At 40.7% G+C, this 25,550-nt stretch overlaps 1 protein-coding gene and 1 long non-coding RNA gene across 3 annotated transcripts in view; one reads left to right on the top strand and one right to left on the bottom strand.

The window, feature by feature from the left end:
- The window catches only part of SEMA5A (semaphorin 5A), a 366,908-nt gene that overhangs the window by 333,408 nt on the left and 7,950 nt on the right, over positions 1-25,550 (top strand). The window contains 6 exon segments of the mRNA XM_001519071.3: positions 2,156-2,381; positions 7,715-7,933; positions 17,103-17,273; positions 20,151-20,306; positions 21,547-21,594; positions 23,441-23,652. Coding sequence (XP_001519121.2) covers positions 2,156-2,381; positions 7,715-7,933; positions 17,103-17,273; positions 20,151-20,306; positions 21,547-21,594; positions 23,441-23,652 — 1,032 coding nt within the window.
- The window catches only part of LOC120638128, a 215,468-nt gene continuing 213,010 nt past the window's right edge, over positions 23,093-25,550 (bottom strand). For both annotated transcript variants that reach the window (XR_005659626.1, XR_005659627.1), the window contains one exon: positions 23,093-23,635. This is a non-coding gene — a long non-coding RNA (uncharacterized LOC120638128). The remainder of the gene's footprint in view (positions 23,636-25,550) is intronic.

Here is a 25,550-nt window from a genome sequence, read left to right as displayed (position 1 = left end):
GATTCTGAAGCTTCGCATTAGCACTGCCCTTAGCAAACCCCTTCTCTTGGGAGACTGTATCTTTCCTCCACACTAATCTTGCTGAAACTCATAAAACGCTCCATTTGGTATGTATGTTTATTTAATTAAGCCAAAGAACCTGCCTCCCTTTCCCGGTCATGTATTTTCATCATGGGAGATTGTTGTTCCCCCGCCACACCCTTGGTCATTCCACAAAACTCTGGTATCATTTTCTTTTTTTTTCCTTGGCCATGATATTTTTCTGATCTGGGTATTTTTAGTCTAATATCCTATCCAGCAAAGGGCACATACATTGAATACAGAAATGGTTAAATAGCTATATTTGATTACTATTTGGGATTTACACTTTTATTCTGTTAGAGCAAGTTTAAAATGTTTTGATTGTGATTCTGTAGTTTCCAGATACTGTATTCCAAAATCCATTCCATTTCTTATTGTTGTGTTTACCCTGGCTAAAATTAACGAAGAAAACCTAAAAGGTCTGTTTCAGTCGTTTTGATTGTTCAAAAATGTTTTCATGACATTTAGCTTCCCATTTGGAAATTGTTTTGAAAGTATATTAAATGCAGAGAGAAGAGAATATAAGTAGCATAAAATAGGAAGGTCCAAGGGATCCTCCTCTTCTCCCTGCAGTCACCTCTCACAGTTATGAATTTGCTAATGCTTTATTTTCAGCACAGTCCTTTGGATGTATATTCAATATTTTTTTCATCAGTCTCTTCCATCTGAGAGGAGGTATCAATAAATTCTGTAACTGAAGCTAGTGGAATTCATGGTGGCTGTATTTTATTTTTTTGCCTTAAAGAAGTAAATATCTAGGAGGTTTACCAATTCCCAAATCCAAACTACCAACATTTAGAGTATTAACAAATTAGAACCAAGACTGTTTCCACCAGAAGTTCAGGGGCATACTAAAATAGCCTCAATTACTTTTCACACAGTGGCATTCTCATAGATGCTATTATTTTATTTATTAAATCTCCATCTTAAGGAATTAATTTTCTTACCAGTGAATTACAGTAACTTGGCTCTGGCTACTCTGTGTGGGCTTCTCCTTTTGTTTTGTAGGATGTTCTATTTCGAGAGCTTTTAGTGTTTTGGCTTTTATAAATTGGTCATTTCCAGAACTGGAGAGAAATTGCAGATATGACAGGGGAGCCAGGAGTCAAAATGTGAATACAGTGAGCTCACTCTATCCAATTGGGGAAGCTTTTCATAGTTGATTGGCTGTTTGGGTGAGGTTAGAGCTCTCACCCTAAGCCAAATCACAGCTGTGGCCTACTACTGCATTGTTGGACTTCAACATCCAAGACAGAATAGTATTTCAACTGGTCTGCCTCTGCTTAGTGACTTTATCCATTGGCTGACTTGCAATTTACAACATTAAGCAAAATGTGTTTTCTTTGGGAGGATTTTGCTGACTTCATGGAACTGAACACTTTATTTTATACTGAGGTAAAGAGGAGGGAACTTGGATTATTATTCTTTTCATTTAATTTACTTTTGCGCTAATACCAAATTGAACTCTACTTCTGTATTTATTTCAAGAGAAGTATGTCTAAGAACATTAGATCTGTGCACGTATTTTTTTTAACTGAAAGATCTATATTTAATCTTAGTGGATATATTCTCTGCAAAACTCCTTGAGAGCAGAGACTGTATCTACTATATCATACTCTTTCAAGAACTTAGTACAGTGATCTTCACACAGCACTCAATAAATACTGATGACTGAATGAGTGATATTCTTTGTTCTTCCATAACGTAAGTTTTTGTTATGCATGTTGGCAAGGTATTGATATGGAATTCAGGAATGTTCTTCAACAACACAGGCCTGTTTGCTTGCAGCGTGATATGAAGTATCTGAAAGAGAACTCAGTGTATTATCGGACGTTTACTCGGACTCCTGGAGATGCTTTATCGACACTCTTAGATTTGATTTGTGTTCTGGGTAAATTGTTTGTCACCAGGACTGATTTTGTGCTCAGTTTCAGTTTATCACTGCCTGAGCTCATGTGCGCAATGTCCTAGGATTTGCAACTGCTTTGGTATAAATCCAGAGGGTGAGAAGCTTTCTGAGCAGTGTCTATATGCTGATCAGACCAAAACCCACTATGTTGCTATTTTGTCCTAGGAGTATCAACCGTGCAACTCTAATCCGTGTCCAGAGCTGAAAAAGACCACTCCCTGGACGCCCTGGACCCCTGTCAACATCTCGGACAACGGAGGCCACTACGAACAGCGCTTCCGCTACACTTGCAAGGCCCGGCTGCCTGATCCTAATTTGCTGGAGGTTGGAAGGCAGAGGATAGAAATGCGTTACTGTTCCAGCGATGGCACTAGTGGCTGTTCAACAGACGGTAAGCGGAGACAACAAATGGAAGCCAACCGCGTCAGGACACTCGTCCCATTTCCACGATTTCCTGTCCAAAAGCCTTTTGGGCTCTCAATCTTTTGTGTCATAGGGAAGCAAAGGAGAGTACAGTGACTGGTGCAGGAAGGCAAGTGGAAATTTCTTTAGGATTGCCTTCAGTCTTGGCTTCACCGAAACTCTCCTATCCTGGTTCTCTTCTTATTTCTCTAGTTGCTCCTTCCCAGTCTCTTTCACAGGTTTCCACCTTTCCACCTTACCTGCCACTCCCCGCTGGGTCCCCTTCTATTCTCCATCTAAACCCACTTCATTGGTGAACTCATTTGATCCCACGGCTTCATTTGCCACCTCCGCATGGGTGATTCCCAAATCTACCTCTAATTCTCACATGTCCACCTGCCTTCAGGACATCTCTACTTCGATGTCCCGCTGACCCCTCTCAAACTTAACATGGTCAAAACAGAATGCCTCATCTTCCCACCGAAACACTGTCCTCCCCATGTCTTTCCCATCAGGGTAGTCAAGGACCACTATCCTCTCTGTTTCACAAGTCTGTAACCTTGGCATTATTCTCAACTCATTTCTCTCATTCAATCCACATATTCAGTGAGTCACCGAATCCTGTCCATTCTACCTTCGCAACATCGGTAAAATCCACCCTTTTCTCTCCATTCAAACTGCTACTATGCTGATAGAACCACTTACTATATCCCGTTTTGACTTCTGCATCAGCCTCCTTGCTGACCTCCCTGTCTCGTCTCTCTTTCCTCTCTAATCCTTACTTCACTCTGCTGCCTGGTTCATGTTTCTAAAAAAAAGTTCAGTCCACATCCCCCCACTCCTCAAGCACCTCTAGGATTGCCCATTCACCTATGTATCAAACAGAAATTACTTATCATTGGCTTTAAAGCACTCAATCAGTTTAATGTCTACTTCCCCCTGTAGACCATAAGCTCCTTGTGGGCCTGGAACGTGTCTACCAGCTGTTTTACTGTACTGTGTTGTGTTGTATTATCCACCTTCTCCAAACTCAAATCTCTTCCTGAGAAATTTCCTCCAGGCAGGTCTATTCCAGAGTTGCGTTCAAATGCTGAAAGGCCAGTGCAAAATTAGATTGACCTCACTCCTGTTTGGTTAGAAGGCTTTGCATCTCCTAATGTGGTGATAATGGATAAGGTCAATAATGGTAGGTCTTCTCCCAAAGAGACACCATGAATGGCAGGATGGCCCGGGGCTGCATCATCAAGTGACCTATCCAAACTGTGCACCTGGGCATGTTTCTTCCTTAGTGGTAATTAACGGCCTCAAGCAGATATAATTTAACCCTCCCAGTTACAGTGAATGTATAACTATGAAGACTGCACTCTTTTTTTCTTAGGGAAAGATATATTTCTGAAGACTTAGCGAGTCTTGCACAGTTGAGTCCATATTTGGGGGTGTCATGCTAATATGCCCAGCATTAAGGCAAAATTCTAAGTGCAAAATGTAATTCAGCTCTACTGCTGGTTTGGTAGTTGTCATTTGGAATGAAAGTCTGCTTAAATAAATGGATTAGCTCTGGGAAAGTGTGCCATCAACACCCTTTTTTTAAAAAAAAATTAACTGTATCTAAAGTGTGATGATGTCCTGCTGTCAGAAGAGAACCTACTTGTAGTTGAATGTTATCTCTTCCCCACTAAATTGTGCCATTTTAAACACCGATAAAAAGGAAATGGAGAATGAGGCTTGAAGTTTTGTGTTTTAATCCATTATGTAGTTAGACTTTAGTGTAATAGTTTTAGGATAAGAAGGAAGTGTGATTGTATCCAGTGTATTGCAGTTGAGAGAGTCTGGGAATTTTCTAGCTAATGTCTCAAGAGTGTAGAGAGAATAGGAAAATGAGCCCTGGGAAAGGAAATAAACAATTCAGCTGTCATCATTGATATGTCATTTTTATTCCCAAAGCAGCTCTTAGTACCATAATCTTAGTGAATCTACTTGAGATGACAGAGGTAGCTTTATTTCTCTTTTAGTGACAAGAAAGGCTGTTTGATATTCAGTTTCCATAGTCCCCTGCAGAGAATGGTAGTAGAGATTTTTTTTAACCATTGTAGTTCCTCTTAGTGGTTTGTTGAGGGTCAGTTGTGTGAGCGTTTGAATAGCCCTGCCTGGCACCCCAGGAAGCAAGTTTCTGGCCACTTCAATTTTGGCCAAACCTAAATCTGTTTGGAAGATTGGTCTAGGAAGGGTCAACTTGAAATTTGGGCAGATTTTTACTTTCTAGAACCTCCAGTACCTCCTCAAGCATCCCAACCCCTAATGTAAACTTTCTCCATTTTCCTAACCCCTTCGAATTTTCCCAGTCACTTCCGGCAGTTCTTCTGAGTCTTCCCAAATCTTCTGTGGGCTTTCCCACCCTGTCCTGTTTCTTTTTCTCAGCCTTCCTGGAGCCTCCCTTTCCTGACATCTCAGTCATTTTGAGCCTCTCTGCTCTATTCTTCCGTGAGCTCCGACAGCCAAAAGGTGTGAGAGAGGATTCCATGTTACTTACATACCTTAAATAACCAGCCACACTTACACTGTGCTTCTTTGGCCTTTTGATGTTGACTGCTATCCCATGTACTATCACAAAGCAATGGTAAATTGGATAGGAATATCTTGAATGTGTTCAATATTTTGTGGACTGGTAAAATTATTTATGGCTTGATCTTTTTGGTTTTTTTTTTTTAAAAAAAAGCCTCTCTTCAAGGCTGTTGGAGAATGTTTGAGCCATATCCCATGTCCACTTCTAATAGCCTGATTTTTTTTAATGGCTTTTGTTAAACACTTACTATGTATTAAGCACTGGGTTCGATACAAGATAATCGAGTTGGACACAGTCCATGCCCCACATGGGGCTCATAGTCTTAATCCCCATTGTACAGATGAGGTACCGACGCACAGAGAAGTTAAGTGACTTGCAGCAGACAAATGGCAAAACTGGGATTAGAACCCAGATCCTGATTCCCAGGCCTATGCTCTATCCATGATGCCATACTGTTTCTCAGCATGGGATGGTTGGGATGAAAAAGGTGGAAATGCTTGCTGTCAAACAAATAAGCTGACACTGAAGTGTCTGGGGTTTGACTCGGCCCAGCCCAGTTCAAAATTCTGCCTGACTTTAGCCCAGGCAAGACTGACCTGAGTGTCACAGTCAAGGCACTTCCAAACTCTTGAAGTTGCGGATGGGGAGACATGAGGTAGGAACATGAGAGATTAATCAGAGAAGTCCTCTTTGAGGAAGAGTGATTTCAGAAGTGCTAATGCCTTCCTTGGATTTTATCAGTCCTCCAGTCATGACCAAAGGAAATAGCTTCACTATGACACCGTCTCTTTGACAGAATTCGACAGAAAATGATCTGGGCAATTGGAATGACAGAAAATCATAAAGAAATGCTGATACGTGTGATTCAATTTTCTAGTTGAGTGAAATAATATAAAGAGGTATCTAGTCCTGCTTCCCCAGCTGAATAGAGGTATAGGAGACTAGGGAGTAAGCCACTCAGATCAACAAATTGTATTTACGGAGTGACGAATATGTTCAGAGCATTGCACTAGGTGCTTGGGAAAGAGCAATAGAAGTAAAAGATATAGTTCCTGACCTCAAGCAACTTGTCTTTGTTTGGGATTCTTAGGGGAGACCAAAATCTTCAAAGCCCCCTCGAATTGCTGCTTCTCCTGGCCCTCACTCCTGAGAGGCTCATACAGGCCATCCTAGAGGCTGTGGCAGTCTCTAAGATGGAGGATCAGTCTTCTGGAAAATAGGAACCAAATATTTTTCCAGAGGAAAATAGCTGTCCCTAGATTTTGTGGGTGAACAGCGTGAATGAGGGAGCTGATATTTCATGCCCCAGTTGGTTATCCAATCTGTCCATCATCCCACTCCTCCTTCCTCCTGGCTTTTTCCAAGACAGCAGAAATTAAGGCCATGGGTTCCCTTTTATTAATCCGTTGGTGCCATTAGAAATCTTGATGAAACTATTATATTTGTCCTACTGTCACTTAAAAATAATAATGATGGTATTTGTTAAGCGCTTACTATGTGCCAAGCACTGTTCTAAGCACTGGGGTAGATACAAGGTAATCAGATTGTCCCACTAGGGGCTCACAGTCTTAATCCCTATTTTGCAGATAAGATAACTGAGGCACAGAGAAGTTAATTGGTTTGCTCAAGGTCACACAGTAGACAAGTGGTGGAGCTGGGTTTAGAACCCACTCCCTCTGACTCCCAAGGCCGTGCTCTTTCCACCAAGCCACGCTGCTTCTCTCTTTGCTCTGGTTAGAATTTCGGGAATCTGGATAGCATTTGAAAAGATGCGTAACTTCTCCCAGATCCCTGATAGGTCAGCAAGTCGTGGAGTAGGTAAAGTGATATAGTGATGTAGATTTCAGCAATGACATCAGATTTAGTCTGTGATCCTTCTGAAAGAGCCCTTTTTTGTTGTTATTTTGAGGAAAATGTGCAACTTAAAAAAAAAATTTACATTTATTTCTGGGTGGGATATTCCATTTTCTAGATATTATGGGAAATCTTAAGCCTAATCTGATTCCAAAATGCATTGTCATAGAAACCATCTACTACAGAATTTTACTTTTGGAAGCATTTTCTAATCATTTGAGATATTTCCCGTTCCCTAGCCTTATGCTATACCTGTTCTGTAGTTCCAAACCAAATGTCTGTCTTGGTGGACAGTGATTCCCTAGTGGTTAATCCACCGCTATTCACCAGCATTCAGTTCACTTTAAGAAGGTTAATAGGTAATGGAACACGCTTAGAAAATGTCTGAATCATGTTTCCATTTCTCCAGATGGATGATTTTAACACAGTGCAGTACTCCACTGTGTATAAGAATGGTTGACTTCCCTTTACTGTATCAGAAGACCTCTGCTGAATACAGAGTTTTCAGTGCCTTTCTAGGGGAAATGAGAACTAGCAAGAGAAGAGTTTCTCACAACTGTTCTTGAAACCAGAATGGGAATGTGTGTTATAGTAAAGGGACTTGAGGCCATTGTCCATTTGCATTTTTATCTTAAAGTAATTCTAGAGGATGAATTTTTCAGGTTCTTGCTTGGCAGCTTTTTTGCTTTGTATAATGTCATTTATTGAGCACTTACTGTATGCAGAGCAAGTACTAAGCGCTTGGAAGAGTAGAATATAACCATAAACAGACACATTACCTTCCCACAACGAGCTCCCACCGTAAACTAGGAGTGTGGTTTTGGACACTGGATGAGCGTTTAGACCACTACTGATTGAAGTGGTCTGTGTATCCCACACTCACTTTGTACCCTTTTCCTTTCCAGGGCTTTCCGGGGACTTAATGCGATCTGGCAGATACTCCGCCCACACCATCAACGGGGCCTGGTCAGCATGGACTCCCTGGTCTCAGTGCAGCCGGGACTGCAGCAGGGGAATCCGGAATCGCAAACGGGTCTGCAACAATCCCGAGCCCAAGTATGGGGGGCTTCCCTGTTTGGGCTCCTCTCTGGAATACCAGGAATGCAACATGTTGCCCTGCCCAGGTAAGTGTCCTTGCAATGAGGAGGAAAACAGTAATTATAACAATAACAGCTTTGGTATTTGTTAAGTGCTTACTATGTGCCGGGCACTGTACTGAGCTCTGGAGTGGAAACAAGCAAATTGGGCTGGATGTAGTCCCTGACCCACGTGGGGCTCACAGGCTCGATTCCCACTTTACTGATGAGGTAACTGAGGCCCAGAGGAGTGAAGCAACTTGCTCAAGAGCAACAGCAGACAAGTGGTGGAGCCGGAATTGGAACCCATGACCTGGAACATCGCAAAGGGCAGGGAATCAGGCGTTCTTCCCCAGTTGGAACATATTGGCTTGATTTCAGTTTTCTGGTCAGGGTTCAGGATAGAAAATTGGCTCAAACAAGCTTCTCAAACCTTTAATTAATCCACTTTGGCTAAAAGTAACATGGAGAGGGCCTTTCCTCTGAGGAAATCAGAGCTCTTGTACATTTCATGGTCCATCAAACATGCTGCACACTCCAAAGAAATGGTATTCACAGGATAATGCAGGATCAAATTGATTCCGTTTCATATCCACCAACCCCTTGCTAGCTTACTCATTAATAAGCTATTTGATCAGCTGTTTCCCACTGAGGTAAGACAGCCTACCAAAAGCTCTTGTTAAAATAACCTTTAACCCTTCTGTAGTAGGCAAAAGTATTTATTTAGGTACCTTGTAAAATGTGTGTGGAAGTTCTTGGATATATTGTGTTGGAAGCTAGCATGTAGTCCATAGATCTTGACCTTTGAGGGACCATCAAATCTTCCTAACCTAACAACCATTAGAGAGGGAGGGGCGGGCCTGTATGTTTTTGGGATTCCTTCATCACTGAAGGCATCCCCACTAGTGACAATGAACCCCAACCAAATACTAACAATCTTACGTAGTCACTTCAATCCATCGATAATATTTATTGAGTTCCCGTCATGTGCAGAACACTGTCCTGAACATTCGAGATAGTACAGCATGGCTCAGTGGAAAGACCACAGCTTGGGAGTCAGAGGACGTGTGTTCTAATCCCACTTGTGTGCTGTGTGACCTTGGGCAAACCACTTAACTTCTCTGTACCTCAGTTGCCACATCTGTAAAACGGGGAGTAAGACTGTGAGCCCCACATGGGGCAACCTGATGACTTTGTATCTACCCTAGCACTTAGAACAGTGCTCAGAACATAGTAAGTGCTTAACAAATACCATAATTATTATTACAACAGAGTTAGTTGACATGATTCCTGCCCTCAGGAAGCTTATAGTCTGGTTGGAAGACTAAACTAAAACAATTTAGAGATAGGAAGAGTAAAGGTGAGTGAGTCCTTTAATAGTAGGGCATATAAATTGCTACACCTCAAGTAGTTGTGAGTATGCAATGCATTGTCAGCGTAGATGTCTTAAATCACTAGTTGGGGAAAATACAACCTGGGGAGAAGATATATTAGGAAAGACCTGATTTCAGGAGGATTTAGAAGAAGCTGTAGTCGGGTGGATTTGAAGAGGAAGCGCACCAGACAGGAGGAAGAGGTGGATGGTGGGAGAAAAAGAGTGAACCAACAGTTTGCAGGTTAGATTAAGCAGAATAAAGGGTGCAAACTAGCGTGTAATGGGAGATAAACAGAAGGGAAAAAGGTAATGGAGTGCTTTAAAGCCAGTTGTCACTAATCTTTGCTTGATGAGGTGAGGAATGGGCATTCTTTGGAGAATTTTGAGGAGTGGGGAGACATGCAGAATGATTTTTTTAAACTTATTTAGAAAAATAATCTAGACAGCAGAGTGAAGTAGCCTGGAGAGAGGTGAGACTGGAGGCAGGAAAACCAGTGAGGAGGCTGATGTAGTAATCAAATTGTGGATATGACCTCTGCCTGGCCCAGGGTGGGGGACGTTAGGATGGAGAGGAAGAGGTGGGTTGTCTCTGTCAAGGAAGTTGCTGAGATAGATACTAGCCTGGAATATATTGGCAGCAATCAATGCACAAGGAAATGCCTGAGAAATGCTTCCAAACTCACACAGTATGAATGTGTATCAAATATTGTTTGCCACAGAGTCTGATAAGTAGCCTGTGTTTTGCATACACTTTTGACCACTGCTTAAAGAGAACAGATCTAGGTAGCTTGAAGTACATTATCACCACATAACAAAAGTGTGTGTGTATGTGTGTGTAGGAGGAGGGGAGAAAAGAGGTGAATGAGTCTTAATAGCTATAGTCTTATCTTCAGTTTGACTTGACTAATTATTGAGAAGGTGAACAAATTAAAGGGATATTTTAAAATATAACCAACACAGGAAAATGTTTAAAGAAGTGAGCTATTACAATATCTATAGTACACTATAGCAATGTCATTTTTTTATATAATTGTTTCTGTCCTATGACATCAGTTTGGATGTAGACCTCTAGAGAATATCAGTTTTGGAAAGGAGCATTTTCCCATGGTCTACAACATGCCAGTAAGCGAGGCTGTTTCACGGATTCATCAGGTTTTTATTCATTCATTCAATAGTATTTATTGAGCGCTTACTATGTGCAGAGCACTGTACTAAGCGCTTGGAATGAACAAGTCGGCAACAGATAGAGACAGTCTCTGCCCTTTGACGGGCTTACAGTCTAATCGGGGGAGACAGACAGACAAGAACAATGGCAATAAATAGAGTCAAGGGGAAGAACATCTCATAAAAAACATGGCAACTAAATAGAATCAAGGCGATGTACATTTCATTAGCAAAATAAATAGGGTAATGGTGGGTGTCTTGGGTAATGGGTAATGGGTCTTTAGGTGGGGTTGGTCAATTTATCCATCAATTGTATTTATTGAGCACTCACTCTGCACAAAGCACTTTACTAAGCACATGGGAGAGTAAAGTGTAACAGAGTTGGCAGACATGTTCCGTGCCCACAATGAACTTACAGTCTAGAGGACTGCAACAAAACTTAGCCAGTAATTCTGATATTATGCAATTGGACATTAGTATCAAATTTTCAGCTGGTAGTTGAGGAGCACTTTAATTGCTTTTTTACAGTTCATAAGTGAAATGTGCTCCATTCTTCTTATACACATAGGAAACCCAACAAGAAAAAAGCTAATGGACTTCAAACAGCAGGTGCATAACGTTGTTCCTATATGCAAGCTAAGGAGCTTGGCCTGGAGCTTAGTTTTCCACTCAGTACATTGGATTTTAACAAAGTAGAAAATTGCCTCTAAATAGTAGTGACTAGAGTAGTTAGGGAATTTTCTTCCTGGAAATGGAAATTATTCTGAAGCCATAAGTTTACAACCGCAGGACTGTATGTTACTCGTAGACACAAGCAACTCTTGGGTTTAGTTGTTCAAACCCGGAAAGTAATTGCCAGTCAGGGAGTCCGGTGGGCTCCCTTAATACGTGATTTTGATGTGCTCATATACTTTAATATCCTTAGCCAAAATTAATCCCCCAAATTTGCAAAATATATACCCAGCACAGAGCGTTGAGATTTAAAACCAGGTCTTCTTTCAAAGCTTATTCACAGCACCTGCTACAAGTAGAATATTTGCAGAAACATTAGGAGCGCTATTCAAATATGAGATGACTAAAAATTGGAAGAAGGCATAAGCACTCAATATATCAATCAATGGTATTTATGCAGAGACTGTACATAGTGCTTGGAAAAGTACAGCAGAGTTAGTACATACGCTCCCTCCCTACGATGAGCTTACTTCGAGAGGATATGCACATACAGTCAATATATGTATGAATTGCACATTGGCCAAAATATCATGCAAAAATTGACATAGGGGCACATATACAAGACTGACCTTATACGTTGTAGGCTAAGGGAGTAGAAAAATAGTAGGATTTGGGTATTAGCCTCCTCTGGCCCTCTATCTCTTTTTTATGGCATTTGGTAGGCGCTTACTATATGTCAAACAATTTTCTAAGAGCTGGAGTAGGTACAAGAAAACTGTATCAGATACAGTCCAATAGGAGGGAGCAGCGTGGCTTAGCGGAAAGAGCAGGGGCTTGGGAGTCAGAGGTTGTGGGTTCTAATCCCGGCTCCTCCACTTGTCTGCTGTGTGACCTTAGGCAATTCAGTTAACTTTTCTGTGCCTCAGTTGCCTCATCTGTAAAATGGAGATTAAGACTGTGAGTCCCACGTGGGACAACCTGATTACCTTGTATGTACCCCAGTGCTTGCAACATAGTAAGTGCTTAACAAATACCATTATTATTATCATCATTATTATTAGGACTCACAGTCCGCTTAGTACAGTGCTCTGCACACAGTAAGCACTCAATAAATATGATTGAATGAACAGGTACTGAATCCCCATTTGCAGTTGAGGAACCTGAGGTACAGAGAAGTTAAGTGACTTACCCAACATCACAAAGCAGGCAGTTGGTGGAGTCAGAATTAGGACCCAGGTCCTCTGATTCCCAGGCCCGTGCTCTGTCCACTAGAACACACTCTTTGGTTGTAGCAGCTGCACAGTGGCTTTTTTAAGTCATGGTCAGGCTCTTCTCTCCACATACTTCCTCTAAAATCAATCAGTGGTGTTGATACTGTTTGCAGAGCACTGTACCAGGTGCTCGGGAGAGTATACAGAGTTGGTAGACACATTCCCTGCCCACAGCGAGCTTACACTGTAGATGGGGAGGCAGGCATTGATATAAATCAAATAATTTCTAGATATGAACATAAGAGCTGAGAATGGGGCTAATACCAAATGCCCAAAGGTCACAGATCCAAGTGTATTATATGGCCCCAGGGGAAGGAGAACATGTTTTCAAAACTAAATTTGAGTAGTTTATTGCTGCATTGCTTTTTCAGCAGTGTACCCGAAAGCGCTGTGACCTATGCCTCGTTCCATTACGCTCTCTCTACCAAATAATGGTAAACAGGGGCAGGCAGTTCAAAAAGCCTCTTTCTTTCCCACAGGCCTAAGTCAGGGTAACAGAGCAGTGAGTTGGGAATCCAGTTCTCAAGGAGAAAAGCAGGAAGGAGCATGAGAAAATTGGGATCTTCTGCTCCAGACCCTCCTTCCCCCCCCCCCCCCCCCCCCCCCCCCCCCCAGGCTTTCTGGAGTCTATATTTTCCCTATCGCACAAGTCTGCTGTTGGGATGCTCGCAGCATTCCTTAAGTGAAAAGGGTCATCGCCCTCCCTCAGATAACACTCCAGTAAATGGAATGAAAACATTGAAGGCAGTCCTGAGAAGTTTTATTTTCGTTGGTCTGGCTTTCAACCCAGTAAGAGAACAGTTTACATTGTGAAAAGGATATTCTCAACTTAAGTGTCTGAAAATGGTTCCTTTGGGGGCAGGAGATGGAGAAAGCCCAGATTTCAGAAAATACAGTAGAAATTTTGCAAAGTCCCAGGTGCCGCATTTCCATCTATTTTTGTAAACTCAAGGAGATCAGTGGTCCCAACCCTTAAAATTCTTCTTTCTTTCCTCTATCCATTTAAATTGTAAAATACATGACAGTTTGTACAGTATCGCTGGGAGGTTCTTGGACTTCAGAGCCATGAATGTTAAATGGTCCATCCCCTTGGAAGGTCCCACTTGGCATCAGCCAGTCAGTCGTATTTATTGAGTGCTCACTTGTGCAGAGCACTTGGGAGAGTACAGCACAACAATAAACAGACACATTCCCTGCCCACAACAAGCTTACCTTCTAGAGACCTGTGACTGCAACTGTATCCCTTCTGAGCTTGCTGGAATCACAGAGAACTTTTATTCTGTGGGGCAATGTGTATTACATAAATTTACTTGTTGAACTTAGGCAAGCAGAAATGAGAACTTCTACAGGACAGACATGAATGTGAGAATTCTCATTAGTTGAATTGAATAGGCCTAAATGTATCGTCAAGGGAAGGCCCAGCGCTTAGAACAGTGCTCGGCACATAGTAAGCGCTTAACAAATACCAACATTATTATTACACAAACTTTTAGAAAGTTTCTTTTAAGGAACATTTTCATGAGAATTTTTTCCCTCTGAGATTATCAACCACGTGAACAACTTTATAATCCTGAAACAAAATATTGTCATGGACTTCCATTAGTGTTCAATAGAAGGCTGATTCAGCACTGAGGACCACAGACTTGAGACAGAAGAGAAAATAGATGGTCCTTTGTTGCTAAGCAATGCTTGAAAAAAAGAAACTGCTCCAGACCTGTATTTAGTCCTCGTAAGCCTAACGTAATATAGATTCTTTTCTCCTAATTCAACTTTGCTGGTGCCATTTTCATCTTTCAGTATTATGAAGGTCAGAAGAAAAAAAAGAGGAAGATGTGAAGTATGAAAAGGAAGGGGTTTTTCAGGCTTTAATATAGGGAGCAGAGTAGTAGACTAGACTAGACACCATGTCATGGTTATATTTGCTGGGTATTCACGGAGGGCTAGGGCCCAATAGCAAATGGTCTCATAAAATGTCCTTGTTACCTTAGAAAAGTGTAGTTCTGGACAGGATCATGTCTACCAACTCGGTTGTATTTTCCTGAGCACACAGCTCAATAAATGACATTGAGTGATCTCTTTGGTGCATTCAAAGTGATTGAATGAGGAAGTGTTCAATCATTTATTGAGCGCTTACTGTGTGCAGAGCACTGTACTGAGTGCTTGGGCAGTACAATTTAGTGACAAATAGAGACAGTCCCTGCCCACAACAGGCTCGCGGCCTTCACTGAGTACCACTCTGTGCTTAGCCTGTTTTCAGTAATGCAAGTTACATAATGACATCCTTGAAATATTTGAACCTTTATAGTAAAGTGATGCACTGATCACTTGAGGGTTAATTTTACATTTTTCCTTTGTGCATTTCTCTTTTCCAATTTTTCAGTCCTGGACTGGGTTCTAGTCAAGCTTAACTAGTAATCTTGTGCAGTCCACTTAACCAATATGTGTCTCAGTTCCCCATTTGTAAAATCAGTCAATCAGTAGTATTTAATGAGAGTTTACCGTGTGAAGAACCTGAGCCTGAGAGGCTATAATAGAGTTGATTGACAAGAACCCTGACTTCAGGAAGCTTATAATCTAGTGGAAGAAGACTCTGACAGTGAAGAATGATGCTGTATGCTGTAGAGAAACTTATGATATATAACTATATTTAGGAATGGGGAAATAGAAACAGGATTTTTGATTCCTTATTGAACTCTTACAAAATTCCATTTGGATCAATAAAAAAAGGCATGAATTTACAATAGACTTTAATAGAGTTGAAAGAATCAATCAGTCAGTAGTATTAATCAAACTGCCTTCTGCATCCTGAGCATTTAGGAGAATACAGTAGTGTTCATAGATAGGAGTCTTGCCCTCAAGGAACTTGCAGTCTAATAGAGTTACAATCTAATAGAGCATGGGAAATGTTTTGGTCTTCTACTTGTCCTTATGATTCTGAACAAAAGACCTAGGAAGGATACCATTTGAAGAGAACAATTCATAATTTTTAAAATGCTTTTTACCCCCTTTGAAATAGCTGGAAGATTATTTGAATAAGCCATTGTTCAACTTTATGCAGATTCAATATCTGGTTTGCATATAACAGTCATTTTGATCCTTAACCATTTTGCTCTCTAGAGGAGCAATATGCCTAGTGGATAGATCATGGTTTTGAAGTTAAGAGGACCTAGGTGCTAATCCCAGATCCACTGCTTAATCTTCTGGGTGACCTTGGGCAAGTTACTTAACTTCTCTGTGCCTCAGTTACCTCATCTGTAAAATGAGGATTAAGACTATGAGTCTCTTGTAGGACAGGGACTGTGTCCAACCTGATTAGTGGGTATCTACCCCAGCGCTTAGAAAAGTGCTTGGCACATAACAAGCCCTTAACAAATACCATTTAAAAAACACTGAGAATACATTATTTTTAAGACTGAAAGGATGGCTTTCCAATAATTAATCATCTAACTTTATTTAATAGATGCTTGAAAGTCATTTGAGCTAAAAGAGATGCCTTAAAGTACAAGAGATTTACAACGTTCCATTAATAGCTAATTTACTTATTTTAAAAATGCTTGTTGAATTTTCTGGATTACCAGTTGTGTTCTTTAAAGAAAATATATTGAAGGATGAGGGATACCCACTGAAAACACTTTGTAGAGAGATGTTTACAGATGGTAACGTCTCTACTTTATGGAGCTAATGATGAATAGTGGGAAGACTTCAGTTCTCATAATCTTTTACTATCTCAAGAGAAATGAAGTGTGCAATGTGTGTATTATTGTAGGCATTACTACAAATTGTAAATATTAACATTCAAGTACAAGAACCTCAGAATTTATATTCCATCTATGTCAGTCTTAGAAAAACAAACTAACTCTGCCTGACTTCCCACAGATACACATGGGGTGCTGTACTAAAGCATGCTGCCCAAACTGCCTTCTTTAATCTTAAAACGTCTATGTCCGTGAGTCAATTTTAATGTGAATGCTTCCGGCAATCAGCGATTGAAGTAGAATATTTCCCGAGCACAGCACAGTTTAAACTTTATGAATCACTCTTGCCACTGTGGGGTTTTGCAGCCTGGCATGCCATTGACCTGGAAACAGGAGGTTTCTAAACAGGAACCAGAATCTCTGCAGTTCCCAAATTTTGCCTCAGGCTCTTCCACAGTATCGTTGCTTTTAGTTAGACGGGACAAACCCTGAGACCCATGATATTTGCCCTCTGTCTTTTTATCAGTAAGAGCTTTTGCATTTTGTGTACTCTAAAACTTAACTAGATAAGCTTAATATGCACCCTGTCTTTAAATAATTCCATCAGCGTCAAATATTAGTTCTCTCCTACCCATAATCTCACTGGTCTCAGTGAACATCTTTGTGTACATCCAGATTTCCTCTCTTCAGTGGAGTAGGGGAGAGTACGTATCCCTGACTTTCAATTATCATACTGGCATTTGTCTATATCAATCACTGGTTTTTATTGAGCACTTACTGTGTGCGGAGCACTGCTCTAAGCTCTCGGGAGAATACGATACAACCGAGTTGACAGACACACTCCCTGACCACAGTGAGCTTACCGTATTTTTTTAAAGGACGTGTATTTATATTGCAGATATGCACTGCAGGCTAACATTCGGCCACTCGAAAACCATTAGGTTGCTCCTGTTTTATTATTTGGAGACAAAGTAAGTCAGATGACTTAGGAGTCTGCATTATCTGGAGTTTTGACAACATGTGTCGTCTTGTCTTCCCAGTTGATGGAGGTTGGTCTTGCTGGTCATCCTGGTCCAAGTGCTCTGCAACCTGTGGTGGGGGCCATTACATGAGGACCCGGTCATGCACAAATCCGGCCCCCGCGTACGGGGGAGATATCTGCCTGGGACTCCACACCGAAGAGGCACTCTGCAACACACAGTCTTGCCCAGGTACTAGGTTCAATCAAATCTCCTCTTGATGATTTATTATTGTGACGTTCTAATACGTCTTTCAAAAATGGATTGAGCTGTTAAGCCTCTATGAGAAGTGAATTAGAAAACCAGGGACCCAATTCATTTAAAACAGTGAATCGAGATACAGAATTAAAGCTAAAAGAAGAGCGGTGAGGACCTAAAAATGGGAACCTTATTTGTGTTGGAATAGGCTTGTGAATACTTTCGATTTTATATCTGAAGAGGTTAAAGTTTGAGGTTTGAAGTATTTATCCACCAGTCAGTCAGTCGTAGTTATTGAGCTCTTACTGTGTGCAGACCACTGTACTAAGTGCTAGACACAGTACAATATAACAATAAACAGACACAAGGTTACAATTCAGTATTATAGTTTTTAGTTTAGTAGAACACACCTTGCTCTAGGTTCAAAATTGGCATTATGTTCTTATAGGGTATAAGTCTGTCACCCTAACGATTTGCATGTGGGTGTCAATACCAAGAAGTGTATGTATTGAATACCCACTGAGTGTACTTTATTAAGTTCTTAGAAAATGTCAACAAAAGCACAAGTTCCCCAGCCACAAAGAACTTATGTCTCTCCCTCCCCATTAGAGTGTAAAAATCCACGCAGAAGCAATGATTGAATGTAGAGTTGAGGATACACAGATAATAATACAATTATTAAATGGGCCGGAGGCGACAGGAGGATAGGAGGGATGTAGAGGGATCAGAAAACTTGATAATTGCTTGAATTTCTGTGTTTCTCTTTTATTAGATTGAGTCTTACATTGTAAGTAGTTGAGAGCAGAGACTACTCTAACCCTATGAATCAGATAAATTCACTTAATTGAAGAGCAATAGCCTATAATTCAAAAACAGTGCAGCCAGGGGAAAAAAATACATAAAGCAAATTAGATGAGGAGGGGAACAAAGGAAGATAAACGTTGAGGTTGATTATAGCATGAATTGAGAAAGATCGATACCTAGAGGTATGATCTAAGATGAAAAATATAAAATGACGCCGAGAAACTGAAGAAGAATCTGAAAAATGCTCCTGTTTTCCCAAGTCTGGGCAGAGGTCCCCTATTTGTATGTGTCAGTCTGGAATACTTGCTGTTGCAAGTCTCCAGTCTATACTGATCACCAATTTTAAATGGTTTTTCCAATGGAAGGAAAGGTTCAGCAATGGTTCTGAAGGACTTACATGAAAATGTGGAAGCATTAATTATCCACTTCCTTACCTTTGGATTTTGAAATATCGATTAATGGCATTTGTTGACCACTTACTGTGTCCAGAGCACTGTACTAAGCACTTGGGGGAGTACAGTAAAATAGAGTTGATAGATGTTGTTCTCTCCCAAGTGCTTAGTACAGTGCCCTGCACAGAGTAAATAATAAATATGATTTATTGATTGATGGTCTCCCCACCCACAAATAGCTTACATTCCACAGGGGGGAATAGACATTGAAATAAATTACAGATGGGGGAAATAGTAGAATATAAGGCTAGATATATAAGTGCTGTGGGGCTTTGATTGTCAGTGTGCTTAGGGGGTACATAGCCAAGTGCATAGTAGATGCAAAGTAGGGGATGGTTGGGGAAATGAGGGCTTAGTCAGGGAAGACCCCTTAGAGGAGCTGCAACTTTAGGAGGGTTTTGAAGGTTTCAGGTTCCTCACACCAGTTGCTTAAGCTCCTGCCTTTAAAATTTAATCAATCTGGTTGGTCAGTCACAGGATAGTTCTACCCATAGTGTCTTAATTTTGTAAATACTAATTCCTTCTCTGCCTTTCTAGTCCTTTCCCCTTCAGACACTGCTCCATCACCTTGATAGTCTTCCTTGTCCTTCTCTGTACTTTTCCCAATTCTGTTGTGACTACTGCATCTATTTTTAAAATGTAGTCCCTGAGAATCCAAGCAGTATTCCAGGAGTTGGTGTATAACGGCTTTATTGGTGCATTTTATTTTGTTTTCTCTGTCATGATTCCTCCTGCTTCTGAGCCCAATGTGTCATCTAAAGAATGAGAATTCTTGGCACCTTCTACTAAAGGGCCAGGACTAGAGCAGTGTCTCTTTTCCCCACATGACTAGCTCAGAGGCAGTTATCAATAGTGATAATAACAGTTGGGGAATTTGTTAAGCGCTTACTGTGTTTCAGGCATTGAACTAAGCATTCATTCATTCCAGCGTATTTATTGAGCACTTACTGTGTGCAAAGCACTGTACTAAGTGCAAGGTAATTGAGTTGGACACAGTCAATCATATAATTTACAATAGCTTGACCGGTGATTTACAAGCAGCAGAACAGAAAACTCGTTGACCTGTGGTCTTCCTTTACTGTTCCCATTTATCTGAGAATTTTAGAGGACATTTCTGTAGGAGAACTAAATTCTAGATGAAGATCCAAATGTGATTTGTCTTCAGTTAGAGCGGACAGAATTGCAGTTTCAACTGAGCAAAAGAATACCCAAAGCCACCAGAAGCTTCAATCCATCTCCTGGGGCTTTCCCCACAATGATGCGTTGATATGCAAAGACTGAAATCAGACTCTGTAGTAAAACTTGGGGGTAAAGACTTGCTGAATGACTGATCTCACCCACACCATGTGACTCTATTCACACCACAGAGCAGCTCCACCTGCTAACAGATGGCCAAATACAAATAACTAATTATGGAGGAGGTCATCTTACAATTCTTACAGATACTTTTCTTCGTGCCGAGAAGACTTGACAGCTATTTTTTTCAAGACTTTAAGGGTTAGGTTGACTCACCCCCAAGAGATTTTACAAACCTGGAAATAAGAAAATGTGAGTTCCCTGCTTGGTTGGTTTTTAAATGTTTTGTCCCATTTTTCTCTTTGTTTGCCTGATACAGATAGTTGGTCTGACTGGTCTGACTGGTCTGAGTGTGATGCATCAGGGGTTCAGATCCGCGTCCGCCAGTGTATCATTTTGTTTCCCGTCGGCAGCCAGTGCTCTGGAAATACCACTGAAAGCAGGACTTGTGCAGTGGATTCAAACTTCATTCCAGGTAAGGCCACGGGTATTGGTGAAAGCCACATCATGTCTTACTCCTAAAGACCAGATGGATTAAATAAGCTTTGTGCTAGTTCTTATTGATGATACCTATTTTTAGTGGTCTAAAAAAACAATGCTATCACACTTAATGTTTACAGTTTTAATATAGACTTTGAGAGATCTTCAGATACTGCCAACCCCAATAATTTTTTAAGTTTGCAGAGCTCATGTGCCACTAGTTTACCTAAAAATCATTCAAATGGATTTTTTTATAATTGTGAAAAATGTCATGCAATTCTTTCTCTTTGGTTAATGACTAGATAAGACATTATATACTCTTAGCAATGCCTCAGGCTTTGAACTCCCAGATGATCAGTGTAGATAATTAGTCCTGATAAAAGATAGTAGTGTAATGCATTATTCATTTAGCAATGCAGAAAAATAGCATTGTTCTCTTTGTCATTGCAGACTTTTATCAAGGGTAAGTGGTCAAAATTAGATATATCGGTAAACCAACTTGCTGTTCTTCTCTTTGTGGGACTCAGATAGTATTGGTTTTGGCAGATCAAAATTGATCTTCTGTCACCCAGCGTTATTTGTGTCTGTCAGAACTGCCACCATTTTTTTGATCCAGGTTGACATGGGGGTTCTCCTTGCTAATAAATGAAGAATTTGGTGCAGAAAAAGAAACACTTTTGATCCCATTTGTTTAATGGGTTAACAAAGTTCTTATTGACCACTCCCCCCACCCGCCTGCCCCCTCCAAACTGTAAGTAAATGTAGAGTCTTGGAAAGCATGACATTCAAATGTTTTATTTGGTCCAGTTGTTTTTGGCTTTGAACTCTTTGTAGATTGGTTCCACGTTCCAGGAAATAGGCCGATTAAGGGTTGTATTTTAGAGAGAAGAGCTGCGGCAGCCGCGGGAGGATTCTGCTTACGGCTCCACAGCTGGTATCCCAGAGTTTAGCAGAAACTGCCAATTTGGGTCCCAAGGATCCAGCCCTAGGGGATAGAGATGATTTCAATACTCATCTTTAGGATAATAAATCTCTTCTCCAATTAGGGTTGCCAAAGACAGCCTAAGCCTCTAGCAGTAAAAACACACATGTTCATTAACTGCAATTATTCTGCTAAAGAAAAAGCTTGTAAACCTCTTTCGAAGATTTTCCTCCTAGGATGGTCCTACCTCTGTGAATATCAAAATGTTCGGTGCTTATGCTGTGTTTTTAATGACATTATTTTTATTTTTCAGAAATATCTGTAGCAAGATCCAGTAGTGTAGAAGAGAAAAGATGTGGTGGTAAGTGTTTTCTTTGCTGTGTCAATCAATGGTATCGTGCTCTGTATTCTGATATCTATATACCAGATTTGTAAAATGTACTTAAATAATGTTGGTATTTGTTAAGCGCTTACTATGTGCAGAGCACTGTTCTAAGCACTGGGGTAGACACAGGGGAATCAGGTTGTCCCACGTGGGGCTCACAGTCTTCATCCTCATTTTACAGATGAGGTAACTGAGGTACAGAGAAGTTAAGTGACTTGCCCAGAGTCACACAGCTGACAAGTGGCAGAGCTGGGATTCAAACCCATGACCTCTGACTCCAAAGCCCGGGCTCTTTCCACTGAGCCACGCTGCTTAGGATTAATATTTTCTTCACTTTAGCTACCCTCAGATTTCTTTTTAAATTCTCTTTGCCAAGGAGGACAAGGATTGTAGATAAAAGAGAGAGAAGTCAAAGTCTACTCCTGAGTTAGCAGAACCATTAACAGGAGAGAATTTGCATTTAGTAGTGCCTTTCAATAGATTTTTCCCTAAGTAAAATAGAGTTTTAAGTGATTTTTAAAAAACAAATCTGTGCCACAGTAATTAGGTACAGTCAAGGGGGGAGCTGTGGGTGGACTCCCTCCCCTCAATTTTCCAGAGAGAAGCCCTGGTTAGATGCTGGGAGATGCAAACTGCCCTTAAAATTTAAGTGAAACAGTTGTATGCAGAAATGCTTACTGAAAAATTGCCTTCCCCTAGGCACCTGGAGGAATTATCCATTTGACTAATGATAAAGCATATGCTTAAGAATTGTAAAATAAATCTTGCAAACGTAATTAATATGACCCATAGAACATTTTCATCTGGCTACTCAGCCCTCTGTATTGACTCTGGGGGAGTCCTAGGAGTTAAATCATATTTCAACAATAATTCAGAGTGTTTTCCTTTTGATTGAACTCCTCTAATCTCTTATCCAGCCCCATGATTGATTATGGTTAAAGGTATTTGGTAAGTGCTTTCTATGTGCCAAGCACTTTACTAAGCACCAAGGTAGATATAACATTAGCTGGTCAGATACAGTCCTTGTCCCCTACGTGGGTTTAAGGGTGAATATTCTATCCAGTATAAGGGTGAATAGGTATTTAATCCCCATTTTACAGATGAGGAAACTGAAGCACAGAGAAGTTAGACGACTTGGCTAAGGTCACACAGTGGACAAATGAGAGAATTTGGATTAGAACCCAGAGCTCCTGACTCCCAGTGCTGTGTCTTGCCACTCTACCAAACTGCTTCTTCTTCTCTCTGGATAGGACAGCACTCAAATGTCTGCAGAAAATACAGCAAAAAGATTATGGGCAAATCATTTAATCTGTTTGTGCCTCAATTTCCCCATTTGCACATAAAAATTATGGTATTTCTGAGCCAAATCCTGGGGCAAATAATCCCTGATATACCCAAATATGAGGCCAAGGAGTTTAAATAGTTAATTGTCAAAGTTCCAAGTAATATAATTCTAAGAAACAAAACTGACTGCTTGCTTGAAAATTGATTTTTAATTTATTTGCATACATGGTGTCTTTAGAAGACTTCATGAAACTGTTTCACTAAAAAGGACAGATATTTTTCTTATGAAAACAACAGTAACTACATTTCTCTTTTACGTGTCTTAAAGTACTCTGTATAGAAAAATACCAATTAATATCTGAGGACATTGACTTGAAATGTTTTTGCTCTTACAAGAATGACAATTGATAACTGTGACACTTTAAACTGAAACACAGTCATTTCCTTAGAAAATTACAGGTCAACAACAACAAAAAATATCTTACAGCACATTTACAGCTTCAATGTAATAATATTGCTTTTGAAATACGCTTTTCAGAGTTCAACATGTTCCATATGATCGCGGTAGGATTAAGCAGCTCCATTCTCGGTTGTCTTCTTACACTGCTCATCTATACCTACTGCCAACGTTATCAGCAGCAATCTCATGATGCAACCGTCATCCATCCAGTGTCACCAGCTCCGCTTAATACCAGCATCACTAACCACATCAACAAACTGGACAAATATGACTCTGTAGAAGCCATTAAGGTAAGAAATGGTCAACATTTTAAGAAAAATGAATCAAAAGATTCAAGTAGTTACCTGGATAATTCAGGGGGAAAAACGGTTGCAGGCTTCCTCTTAAGGTATGTGAGGAGAGCATCTCTGACAGTGTATTTGTGCACATTAAATAAAAAACTATCACAAATCAAGGACATCAAACATCCAATGCTAAGGCACCCCAAGATTTCTAATTTAAAGGAGAGTTGTTTGTAGGGCAGGGGAGAGCAGTAGCTGTATCTCTCTCTATAGAAATGGTAGTGTTTGCCAAACTCTTGATAATCATCAATTAATCCAACCAGTCATCCTGAATGGGAGATTACCTGAGTCTTCCTTCTTTATAAAATAGCATTTCTTAAGGAGATCTTTCTATGAAATTTAATCTGGACTGTATTGCTTATAATAATAATGTTGCTCTCTGTTAAACTCTATGGGCCGAGCACTGTTCTAAGCGCTGGGGGAGATACAGGGTAATCAGGTTGTTAATCAGGTTGTCCCACGTGAGGCTCACAATCTTAATCCCCATTTTACAGATGAGGTAACTGAGGTACAGAGATCTAGAGCCTCAGGGATCTGGGGGGTAAAAAAAACAACAGCTCGAGTCTAGAACCTCAATGTTCTAGAACCTCAGTGATCTAGAACCTCAGTGATCTAGAACCCCACGAGTCTAGAACCTCGATGATCTAGAACCTCAATGATCTAGAACCTCGATGATCTAGAACCTCAATGATCTAGAACCTCACGAGTCTAGAACCTCAATGATCTAGAACCTCGATGATCTAGAACCTCAATGATCTAGAACCTCACGAGTCTAGAACCTCGATGATCTAGAACCTCAATGATCTAGAACCTCACGAGTCTAGAACCTCGATGATCTAGAACCTCGATGATCTAGAACCTCACGAGTCTAGAACCTCAATGATCTAGAACCTCGATGATCTAGAACCTCGATGATCTAGAACCTCAATGATCTAGAACCTCACGAGTCTAGAACCTCGATGATCTAGAACCTCAATGATCTAGAACCTCACGAGTCTAGAACCTCGATGATCTAGAACCTCGATGATCTAGAACCTCGATGATCTAGAACCTCACGAGTCTAGAACCTCGATGATCTAGAACCTCAATGATCTAGAACCTCACGAGTCTAGAACCTCGATGATCTAGAACCTCGATGATCTAGAACCTCACGAGTCTAGAACCTCAATGATCTAGAACCTCAATGATCTAGAACCTCACGAGTCTAGAACCTCGATGATCTAGAACCTCAATGATCTAGAACCTCAATGATCTAGAACCTCACGAGTCTAGAACCTCAATGATCTAGAACCTCACGAGTCTAGAACCTCAATGATCTAGAACCTCAATGATCTAGAACCTCAATGATCTAGAACCTCAGTGATCTAGAACCTCACGAGTCTAGAACCTCAATAATCTAGAACCTCACAAGTCCTAGGTTCTGAGGGGCCCTGGTTCTTGAGTTTCCACATCATTGAGGGCTCCAGACTCATGATGATCCAGATTCTTGAAGTCCCTTGGGGGGCCCCAGCTCCTACCCTCTAGACTCATGTGATTCTAGCTAGACGCCTGAGGTTCTAGATTCTTGTTCAAGCACTTAACAAATACCATCATTATTACTCAGCAACAAAGCGGGGTTTCTAAATAGAATTGCTTCTCTGAAAAGTTCTTCCATCCCTAATAATAATAATAATAATGTTGGTATTTGTTAAGCGCTTACTATGTGCAGAGCACTGTTCTAAGCACTGGGGTAGATACAGGGTAATCAGGTCATCTCATGTGAGGCTCACAGTTAATCCCCATTTTACAGATGAGGTAACTGAGGCACAGAGAAGTGAAGTGACTTGCCCACGGTCACACAGCTGACA

The sequence above is a fragment of the Ornithorhynchus anatinus genome, chromosome X3, assembly GCF_004115215.2.
Source record: "Ornithorhynchus anatinus isolate Pmale09 chromosome X3, mOrnAna1.pri.v4, whole genome shotgun sequence".
NCBI lineage: Eukaryota > Metazoa > Chordata > Mammalia > Monotremata > Ornithorhynchidae > Ornithorhynchus > Ornithorhynchus anatinus.
Note: the sequence above shows the minus strand (reverse complement) of the source record. Positions and strands in the feature narration are given on the sequence as shown.